The sequence below is a fragment of the Babylonia areolata genome, chromosome 18, assembly GCF_041734735.1.
Source record: "Babylonia areolata isolate BAREFJ2019XMU chromosome 18, ASM4173473v1, whole genome shotgun sequence".
In the NCBI taxonomy this organism is placed as follows: domain Eukaryota; kingdom Metazoa; phylum Mollusca; class Gastropoda; order Neogastropoda; family Buccinidae; genus Babylonia; species Babylonia areolata.
The window spans coordinates 16,252,223-16,264,294 of NC_134893.1; the positions used below are offsets into that span (position 1 = coordinate 16,252,223).

The 12,072-nt window shown below is 38.6% G+C and overlaps 1 protein-coding gene across 2 annotated transcripts in view; it reads right to left on the reverse strand.

The window, feature by feature from the left end:
• Positions 1-1,943: 1,943 nt before the first annotated feature.
• LOC143291864 (small ribosomal subunit protein mS37-like) overlaps positions 1,944-12,072 on the reverse strand; it is a 10,633-nt gene continuing 504 nt past the window's right edge. Inside the window, exons 2-4 of one of the 2 annotated variants that reach the window (XM_076601981.1) lie at positions 10,188-10,306; positions 4,690-4,820; positions 1,944-2,157 (exon numbers count right to left, since the gene is read on the reverse strand). In XM_076601981.1, the coding sequence (XP_076458096.1) occupies positions 2,154-2,157; positions 4,690-4,820; positions 10,188-10,306 (254 nt within the window). In that variant the 3' untranslated portion in view covers positions 1,944-2,153. Of the gene's footprint in view, positions 2,158-4,685; positions 4,821-10,187; positions 10,307-12,072 lie in introns of both variants that reach the window. The other variant, XM_076601982.1, reaches the window with a different exon arrangement.

The window sequence follows — 12,072 nt, forward strand, 5'->3', positions numbered from 1 at the left end:
AACAGCCCGACCTTCGCAGCGAAAAACAGCCTTCTCACAGCGCACACAGCCAACGCCTTGCTAACAACCGACACCCACCGTGACAACGATATCCGACAGACTACCGCCTCATTCACAGCTTGACTTCTGTGACGAACCATCTCACAATGCACCCGATCACCGCCCTGACAATAGAGACAAACACTACCATAGGACCCCGCCCGAAACAAAAACACACACGAAACATGACTTTAAGGCCAACAGGTAGTTCAACTCAACACTATCGAACACAAATACTTTCTTCGACCAGAGAACTACAAAACTCCAATGATTTGTTTCTTCACCTGTCGACATGGTTGAGATTAACGCTTACCCTTCATCTGTCCTTTTTTCGTTCTTTTTTTCCATTTTGTTTTGTTCTCTTGCTGAAGGCCGCTTTTCTCCTTGTTTAATAACCTTGGCAAATTTTCTGCTGAATGCGAGACCTTGAGTGAGGTCTGGACGCCAGTTGATCGGATGAGAAGATAAACTGAGGTCTGTGTGCAGCATGCACTGGCTTAGCGCACATAAAAGAACCCACGGAAACAAAAGCGTTGTCGCTGGCAAAATTCTGAAGAAACGTTCACCCTGATAGTGAAACAAATACACTTACATGTAGAAAAAAAAAGAAAAAAAGTGGCACTGTACTGTGGTGACACACCATCCCAGAGCAGCCTGAATTTCATAGAGGTATCTGTCGTGAAAAAAAGTAATGCAATACAATTGTTGTTTTTATGATGATCTTGGTTGAGATTGACCACAAACTTGGGAACAAACAGAAAATTAAACCTATGGGTTTCTGCATGAGGAGAGCAAAGATGGCAATAGTATGTCCAAGGCAAGTGCTCATTATGAAGTCAGTGAACATGATTGTGGTTCCGATTGTGGCTGCAGTGCAGCATTCTATTCTTCCTATCATAATCCTTTTGCATTCAAAAGGTGCAGCTCCCACATTAATTCATATCTACTAGCCTGCATCTTTTGTGTAGCCATACTTTGTTCGCTGGGATGTGCATGCTGAGTATGTTCATGTTTCTATATCCTGCTGAATGCTGACAGTGACATGGATTAAAATATCATGTATACTTGCTCTTCAGCATGTGTGTACATATGAAGGAGATGTTACCAATAACAGGTCTGCATGCGTGTTGATCAAGTAGACGAAACAAACCTGTCTCCAGGTTTAACCTCTCAAGTGCCTCAGGACAGAAATTTCTGTCACCTTCCAGTGTGCAAAAAAGTGCCCCCGGATGACAGTCTCCACCCATGTCATTATCAAATTTGTGTGAATTTGTCATAACTGAACAGTGTGTTCACTTTCCTTTCATAAAAGTATAGTTTATATATATATATATATATATATATATACTTTCTTTCAGTAGTTTGCATTCTGTAATTACTTTTTAATAACCCTCAGTGACCAAACATCCTTCAGCAAATAGTTGTCACTAAGCATAAAATAGGCTTGACACTGAAAGGCTTAACCCATTAAGTGTGCCAGTTGAACCCAGTACCCTCAGATTGAGAATCTAATGTTCCAGCCACAAGGTTCTTGCACCTATCTTCCTGCCATAATGCTTTCAGTTCAGTTTTGTTTGCAGTTCTTTTTTTTTTCTTTTCTTTTTTTTCTGTAAACAGGATGACAAACAATCAGAACAGAATATGCTGGGTATTTGAGGAAGGCTTGATTCACTGATACTTGGAGAATCTGATTCCTGCTGGGAGTAAATAATACCACGGATATTGTGTATGTGTGTGCTCACATGTATGTGTGTGAATTAGCAAATGTGTGTGTTTGTATGTGTGCATGTGTGTGTGAGTGTGCATGGATGTGTGTCACTGTACACATGCACACAGGTGTTTGAACACAGCGTCTCTTCAAATTTACTTTCTTCACTTGACAAACACAGGCGTACACCTCATCAGAAATTCTTCCTTTTTTTTTTAATTCATTTCTTTGACCATGTGAAATTTCAATGCGCATAAGTTTCTGCTATGCTTAAAGATCTGCTGTGCAGTCACACATCACATACTTTCCATCCAGGTACACACATCCACAGGCAAATTTTGTATGAAAATGGAGAACAATGGTACACCACACACGCAATTACTTTTTGCCACTGTCATGGTGCACATCACCTGCAAACAGAAAACAAAATCACATTACATATTTTTTTCCATTGTGTAAATGCACTTAGCAGATGTGGTGTAGCATATACTGAATTGAACACCACTTGATTTTACTCACTGAAGGCTACAAACAACATAACTGAAAATTGCCTAACCCACCAGATCGTTTAACACTCTTTTTTTGCCCAGATTTGTGTGTGCATGCACATAGGTAAATTTTTACACACATGCATGTGTGGAGGAAGGGGAAGGGGCATGTACATGTATGCTTATGTGTTGGGGCAAGCACATATGTTCCGCCCACCTACCCCTCTCTGATCCCCGATATAGGGCCACCCTCTCACATGTGCTTATACCACCCTAAGCCCCTGCACGATTTTTCTCCCCATCCAGTGATCATTTTCCTCCAGCACCATCCCCTTTCACATAACAAAGGACGACACAGCATTCTCAGCTGTGAATTGAAGACCAGCATGGGGTAATTTGATGGGAGAGGGACGATCCGTACACCCATTAACAAACTAGTACAGCGGTAACATGTTGTTGACATGCCTTTTAAGTCTCGGTTCTATATTCTGTGTCTTTACACTCCACTGACCTTTTTTTTTTCATTCTTTATTCAAACTTAGTTACATTAAGAAATCAACAACCAAAAAGAAAAGAAAAAGGAGTGAATGAAGAAGCTTGTTCAGAGTCCATGAATGCTGCAAGGTTGGGAGTGGTGGAATGGTAATGTACCGGATACATACAGGATATGGATTTTTTTTTTTCTTATTCACAGTGGAGCACGTGAATGTGTTCGCTTTTGCATGGTCCTAGGTGTCTGCAGGCACACACAAATGTATATGTGTGTGTGCGTGTTTGCGCATACATGATCACTGATACCTGTAAATGTTTACTTGAGTACATGAATTACATATGTGCTTCAAGCCTGAAATGAAAGCTTGATGCTGTCAGTGACCAAAGTAGTGTCATCCTCACATTACCCACGACAGGTCTCACATTTATGACTATTTTTATGACCAAATGACCAACACATACCACATCAAAAGTCTAAGCCGTACGGCCACAAATTTTTCACCTGTGAAAGCTCAGAAAGATCCCCCATCGAGTTTTGCATGCCTGATTCACCCCCCTCCTCCTCCTGAACACTACAGCCATCACCCATATCCCCCTCTTCCTCCTCTCCCCCCCCACCCCCCTCCCTTTCCCTCTCAGCTCCCCTTTTTAGGGGGTATCACTTTCAGGGCCACTCCTCCAACCCACCCCCTTTCATGCAACAAAGAGCGCAACAGTTGGAGCTGCAATTCAAAACTCAGCGTGGGGTCATTGGAGAGGAACATATATAATTCCTACACCTCTTAATAAGCTGGTGTGGCCACGTTCTCTGCATATATCATAAATGTGTAGTGTATTGTGCTAATTTGTGCTGCAGTGCAGTTGGGGTCTGACTTTTCTGTCTGCTGCAGTCAAAAAAACGACTGAGATTCCTTTTCCTCTTCACCCCTGACCATTTGTCTTCTTGTAGTACTTTAAAAAAAAAAATCAAATTGAGTGAAGAGGTGTGGGCCTGCTTTGTGCATGTGTGCACAAAGTTGTATCTGTGCTTTTGTTGTGTACATGTTAATACTGTGCATCAATGAGTTGATATGTGTAAAACAAATATATGTGTAAAACAAAAAGCTAGACAGCAACAGAGGCAGTGTGGGTGTATGCATTCATTAATGCATGTGTACATATGCCTGAATATGTACAGAATGTGTGTGTGTGTGTGTGTGTGTGTGTGTGTGTGTGTGTGTGTGTGTGTGTGTGTGTGCATGTGAGCACATTCTTGCACATGACTCTTGTGAGTGAGTGTAAAAAAAAATAAAAATATAATATATATATATATAATCTTTTATCTGCGTCAGTGTCTTGATTCTTCTCCTTTAAAAATAATAAACAAATTTGATATTTATGACAAAACTGAAATCAGCTGACACAAACAAATGGCTACACGAACAGTACAGACCTGTCTACCAGCAAAAATAGTTTTTCAGTAGCAGCAGCACCACTGTTTAACAGTCAGACATGTTTTTGGACTCAACTGAACTTTCCCCCCCCCCCCTTTTTTGTGTTACATAAATCTCATAAATAAATGAAGCATGCATGTGTTATCATGAGGTGTTCATATAAACCTGAACATAGAGATAGCTGTGATTTTCATTATTTTCTGTATTCACTAAAGATATTGTAGTGGCTGGAAGATCAAAACCAACACACAGATAGAAAGGCCAGTAGACAGATGGGTACTGGCATACAATGTTATCAAAATTAGTGAGAAAAAAACACACACCAGAAACATTCTAAAAAGAAGTATCCACCTATTAATCGAAAGACGGTTAAATGACGTCAGTAAGAGAAATAAACAGATTAAACCAGCAAATAACCAAAATGCAAATTACCACTGGCACATCTGATACCCCCCCTCCCCCCCCCCACCCCCACACCTCTCCCGGCCCCTCCTTCCCTCCCACATTGTGAAAAGTGTGTCACACCTACTTGAGGTTGATGGTAAGTGGCGGCTGCGGAAAGCGCTTCAACATCTTGTTGACCTGCGAGGACGGGTAGCGTCCGCTGCTGACCACGCTCTTTCCCTGCTTGGCCGCTTCCCGTGCTGCCCTCTGCCCTGCCTGCAACACCACGAATAGTGCAGCGCTGCCACGTCAGCTGCATGTCAAACACATACATGTGTGCAAACACAAACACAACAGACAGGGACAGAACACACAAAGCTTCAAGTGAAGCAAGATCTGTGGTATGTCAAATACACAAACAAACAGAAACTCACAAGCAAAACAGATAAGGAAAAATAAAACAAAAAGCTGTGTAGAAATACCTGTGGTATGTCATGCACACACTAACACACACACACACACACACACACACACACATGTACACACACACACACACACACACACACACACATGCACACACATACACACATACAAAAAAACAAACAACAACAACAACACACACACACACACATACACACACACACACACACACACACATGCCACAGATACAGGAGGCAACACTATCGCATGTAGCAAAATCACACACACACACACACACACACACACACACACACACACACACACACACACACACACAAATGCTAATTTCATTTATAAGGCAGATCAGCCGTGAGATCTATCAACAAAGTGAGAGGTCTTGCAATGGAATTCTACCTGACATGTTCATCTTTCATCTCAAGTATTTTTCATTTCAAGCGTATGACATTTCAATCCTGTTTTGGTGCTCCAGTTCTGTCTCACACTTGTGTGGTACAGTTCAGGCCACACACACGGGAAATAAAAACAGACAGAACCACAGTGGTTGAACCACACGTCTTTCCATGTTACCAGTGTACATTGTATTGTGTTCAGTGTGCTTGCTCTCATGTTCATTGAGTGTAAGTACAGGGGTTGAAGTAAGTATATGTGCTGGTTCAATTCATGGCATGACCACGAGGTAAACCAACAACAACAACAAAAAGCACGTAAGCTCATGATTACTATTATTATTATCAATATCATAAACATTCCAAGATCAAATCAATAGCTCCATCCTAAACTACCCTCTTGTGAACAATCACCCACATAATTTATTAATCATGTGTGCAATTAAAAAAACGAGTCATACAAGGTTTTGGTCAAATTACACAAAACAAAAACAATAAGCTTTCAGTACTCTATGAAGATGATCAATGACACAACATTAACATACAGGCATGCTGCTTCTGTTCTTGTTAATCTGGATACATAGCAAAATGTGATACATAACAATGGAACTCCTTCCAGTTTTTAGGTTAAAAAGAAAAATATGTATATATAACACCGAATATGCAGCAAAACTTTTCAAATATGTCTAATGGAACATTTACAAAACAAGACACATATGGCATATTAAAGGTATAATTATTTCAATGAGGCAAATGAACAAAAACGATACACCTGCAGAGGGCTCTACCTGAAACTGGGATCCACATAAATTAAAACTGGTACGTTTCATTTATTTCATTAATCTTATTAAATTTTCAGTTTTAGTTTACACCAAATCCCAAAATGGACCGTGGTCATTCAAATAAATACTAGCATAAAGATGAATAGAAACAAACAACTGTTTCAAATAAATAAATGGAAACTGATAATGTAAAAAAAAAAATTTCAAACTTGCTTTTAAAAATGGAAATGAAATCTTAAATATTTTTTGTTTTGTTTCAAGATTTCACTTTGTTAATTATTTCCTTTAGTTCTCGTTTTTTCTCTTTTCCTTTTGAAAGGAAAAAGAACAACTGTTCAAAACTATGTTAAAGTTTCAGTGAGACTGGTATGTGTGTGTACGCATGCCGCTTTATCTGTGTAGTAAGCAAAACTGCATGTGAGTGTATGAGTACATGCATATTTTAAAAAAACATAAATGTAAAAGGACATTTTCCTTATCCCTTTCTTTCTTCAAATACATTCAGTTTTCAAGCTCACCTGTGCAAACACTGAAAAAATCTTAGAATACAGGTGTTTCTTCAATGAGGAATACAGCACTAACAGCTACATATGTTTAAGCCAACTTTTCCTAGCCCTTCCTTACACACCTTCAGTCTGCCCCTATACACAGACTGTGTTCTCTGCACCCTTCTCTTTCTCTCCATTCAAACAAATTGTCATATTACATGTCCCCCCCAGTGCACTCACATTCAGTTTGAAATGAATTCAATTACTTTTCTATCTGTGTGCTTTGAAATTCATGCACCACCAAGGTTATACAGTATGTCTGGGTGGCAGTCCAAAGAAGCTAAACAAGAAAAGCACAAAAGAGTAAAATGATAAAATTATGTTTTAACAGTACAAGCCCGTCACAAGCACAACTTTTACACATCCCACCTGCATGCACGCAAAGACCTTCCAAGTATGTTTACACTGAATTTTCAATGATGATCTGCCTGCCAATAAATTCATGCATGCGCATGCGCGCGGGCACGCACACACACACACACACACACACACACACACACAAGCAAAGTTACTTTTCCTTCCATCAAATTTGCTTTTTTTAAACATATTCTAGAAAGTACAGGAACAAACTCTCTCTTGATAAGGTCACTGTGTAAATATTGTCCTGTATTCTTTCCATTATGTGATATAAAATAGTTCTCCACATCACTAATCCAATCCTAATAATCAGTATGTTTATTTGCATGTATATCATTGTGTGTGAGGTGCGCATGCATGCATTCCTTGCCTATATTTTCATAAAAACTTAAATTTCTCTTAATTGTCTACGAATAGTCCATGTCATATTCCTTCCTTCAGTGACATAATAAACAACACTTTTATTCAATGTAAGGTAACAGAATCAAACTATTTTTCATTCATGTCGTGCATTGACAGATCTCTCAATGTTTGGATTTCAGTAGCTGACACAAGCACACCTGGTGGTGTTTGAAAAGACTTTAATCCCCGAAGCAAGCTCACCTATTTCTAAGTACACCTAATTCCATGATAAATACAGCAACACTCTTTCTATATCTCTCCTTGAAAATTTCACAGAAGTATTAAACACGTCTTGAATGAAGGTATTTCCAGCATTCACAGAATGACAAATATAATCTCTTTTTTTCTTTTTTTTCTTTTTTTTTTTTTTCTTTTTTTTTTTTTTTGTTGACAGTTCCTGAGCAGCGGTAACACGGACAGAAATGGTCCTGAGATGGAGCATTTTACTTTGAAATAACCAGTAAGAAATAGTCCTTGACAGATACCGACACATTCTTCCTTGTTCTTCTGAACTCTAATTTCAGTGAGGGAAAAAAGAGGAGCCTTTGAGCAGACGAATTATATCATTTTATCAACAAGGGATGACAGTGTGTGTTTCCATCGTCAGAGCTGAAAGAATGGGACACACACACACACACACACACACACATGTTCAAATGCAAGTACACATGCACATGCACACTCACACATGCATGCATATATATATATATATATATATATAAACACCCGTTATGTACACAAACATGGACATGCACATATGCCCTAACATACATAAGCATACAATATATACATATTCACATGCATAGACACATGTGCATGCAAACATGCCCTAACACACATGCACATATACACATACACATGTGCACATGCTTGAGCACATACACACACACACACATAAGACTAGTGATACATTGTTATCAACATATCTGCATCAAGAATCTGTCATGACCCAAGATGCTTAAGAACAGTAACTCATCAATATGACAGTCCACACTTCCACTGTTATTCAGTATTGTTACTTCCCTTGATCTGTAACTGAGTGTAAAATATAAAAAGACAAATATCATTGCCAGCCAAAATTTGTAAGCTATGCTTTTTAACAGGTATTAACTAAGAAATATACTGCATACAAAATGTTGAATACTGATACCAGTCAAAACCTGTGCACTGAAATGTATATAATGACATGACATGCATTTAATTTTCCGGCATGATCAACAATTCAAGCATTAGTAGTTTATTAACTCTTTTTTTCTTTGCAACAAAACTAAACAAAATAAAATAAATATACAGAAGTGATAAAAATCAAAACCTAGTAGGTTGAAAAATCTATTGTTGACTGGACTTAAAAAAACATTAGTACCATGCAGGTTCACTGCACAGCATGTTCACTATCATTACTGGGAACAATCCAAAAACAAGAGTCTTTTCTCTGTGACTAGCACACCTGCATAAGACTGAGAAAGAGAGAAAAAAATGTAAAGGAAAAAAGGAAGAATTTTTTTTTTTTTTTTAATCTGTAATATATTTTTGTATTAAAACTATTATACATCATCACCATGATGTCAGAAGAAGTAAAGAAGAAAATTCCGACAGAAAGTGAGACACTCTCACGCGAAAGATAACTATGGGTTGTTTCTTATAATTTTCAATATTCTGCATCACAGTTTAGAATGAAGGAAGAAAGGAAAAAAAAAAGGGCACAAGAGACTAGAAAAGACATTGTTTATTTTTGCTTTGTATGTGATTCAGATTGTCATTGACAGCAGATGATTCTGCAAGGTAGCAGGAAAAATTTTTTCCAAATAATGAGAAAGAAAACAGAAAAGAAATCAAGGTAAAAACGGGAGACTGTTAGAGATATTGTCATCATCTTCTTCAGTGTTCATAATTTCTGATTCCTACATTCACCCATACAGATGTGCAAGCAGGCTTTTAGTTAAATGTAAGGCCATTTTTACCCTGCCATTTAAAAGGTCGTACTCCATTTTCAGAGGTGTGCATGCTTGGTATATTCCAGTTTCTATTACCCATGGACACCAACTCAATTGTGTATTCCATCCTCTGCGTACACACACGAAGTGAATGAAGGCACTAACAGGTCTGCACATATAGTGACCTGGGAGGTTGGAAAAAAAAATTTTCCATCCCTAACACAACAGGAACTCATACCCAGATTTAACCTGACACTAAGATTGAAAGTCCAATGATCTAACACACTGGTACTGTGCCCATTCTTTGTCATTAGAATCTTTTGCTTTAAACTGTGTACCATTATCTTACAAAGAAATATGAACCTATTTTTGTTTTTCTATTGGTAAAGTCTGTGCAATGTTTTCTTTTCACTGTTATTTCATAGCAATAAAAGACAAGTAGAACATTATCTGCATTCAATCACCTGCTGTTCTCTCTATACCTTCACCCGTTTGTGCGTACGTGTGAACTGAAAATATCTTTGATGTCCAGAATACATTATCAATGATTATGTGCATGTATGCTCATGCTCATGCACATGCCTGTGTGTTCTGTCACCACCATGCTGTCTATATCTCCTCAGTGACCAACCTCTGCTGCAGCAACGTGTGTGTGTGTGTGTGTGCGTGTGTGTATGCGCGCGCGTTTAAATGTGAGCAAAAGCCCAAGCAATGCATGCATGAGTGTATGTGCACAGACAAAGTCTGGAAGCAGAGGTTTCTCTCACAAACTACTTCAGCATCAATGACTAACCTCTGCTGTTGCAGCACACTTGTAAAAGGATGCCAGTTCCTGGGAGCACTTCTGCTGGTTGAAGTCATTTCTTTTCCAGCAGGCCATCATGACTGACATCTCCTCCACACAGTAGGCACCTGCACAGTTATTGTGCACGGTTATTGTTTGCATATCTTATTCTGTTGACAAGACAAAAAGTATTATTAAGAGTACAAGAAGTAACAACAAACAACAAAGAAAACTGACAAAGGCTCTGTAATAACCTTTAACATTACCCTGTTACACGAAATCTCTCTCTCTCTCTCTCTCTCTCTCTCTCTCTCTCTCCCCCTTTCTTTTGCTACTATGTGAACTATTATTTCTCTATATATTTAACTTTTAAATGAAAACATTTTTAATGAATGTGCTCTTGACAAAAGCCAGCTGATGTATTTTCTTTTCTCTCTCTCTGTCTCTGTCTCTTAGATACACACACACACACACACACACACACACACACACACACACACACACACACACACACACACACACACACAAACATACGCACTGGAAAACTGTGGGATGTTGTGTGAGACAGTTTCTCACTTTCTGGATGCCATAGCAACACAAAATAGACCATAGGCATAATATGCAAGACTTAAAGTTAAACTTAAGATATATGAATATATCTTTGTAACTGGTTTACATTCAAGGCAACCATGTGTTTTTTCTGTATTGTCTGCATATTCTGTGTAGCATAAGTATTCAAAACTAAGAGACTATGCCTGTTTCAAATAAAAGCTAATTTGTGTTAACACATTTCTTGTCATTGATGCTGTGTGCATATGGCAAATGATGAGTATAAGGGCAAGCCCGTAGTTTAAAATCAACTGAAACAGAAAGACTTGGGGATTATAGCTGATGAGAATTTTACAACCACACACTGTTGCATCTGTTCAAAAATTTCAATTTCAATGAGGCATCGAGCTTATGTAAACTGATCCACACATCACCATGTCTGCTTAAAACGAAAATATAAATTACAGAGAGGAGGGTATGGGGGAAGCATAAGCCTGACCTACAAATAGGCCTGATGCACTGGTCAAGCATTACAATTAAGAGCTTACAACAGGTACAAGTATAGTGGCTATTCCACTGATGGTCAGGTGAACCTCTACCAGAAAAAGCTATTCCTCTGACAGTGTTCTAACTTGTCTATGCCAGTCACAGAGCATACTTCTGTTCAGCCAATCACAGTGTGGGTTTTTGCATTTAAAGAAAAAGCATTTTTAAGATGGAGCTTGTTGAAAGAACCATTTTTACCAGCAACAGTGAATTTCATCCTGCTTTCAAAGCAGTTCAAAGCATCAGTCCCAGATCATACTGGAACTGAAACCCTATTCCTAACTCCCCAGAGTGACTGTCATACTCATGGGGACAAGTGGGGATTTCAATCAATGACTGTCCATCACTTAGACAGTTGCCATCTTGCCTAACCAACTGTCATAGAATTTAGTTGGCCCCTGATCACTCTCACAGACCATTTCATGATCAGCAATAAGGAACAACAATCAATTACAAGGCAATAAAATGAAGACAGATGGCAATATTCTTTTAAAAAATCAGATGTAGTGGGAATTTGACAGTCTCTCGTCAGGATTCATCCAGGATCAATGCCAGTTTACTTCTGACTTAAATAAAAGAAGTAGGGGTCAAATCCAAACTGCCCACTGGAAAATGACCAAGTCAGAGTACAAAAAAACATTTTCTAATATACTGATCAATGACAAATCATCAACTGATGACTGTGATTTTTGTAAACTATTGCAGAATCATCTAAATGGGCATGGTGTCGTTCATACATAAAACACTCCACTTTAAGTTATATAAAATGGAACAAGAAACACAAATAAGGGAAAAGGAG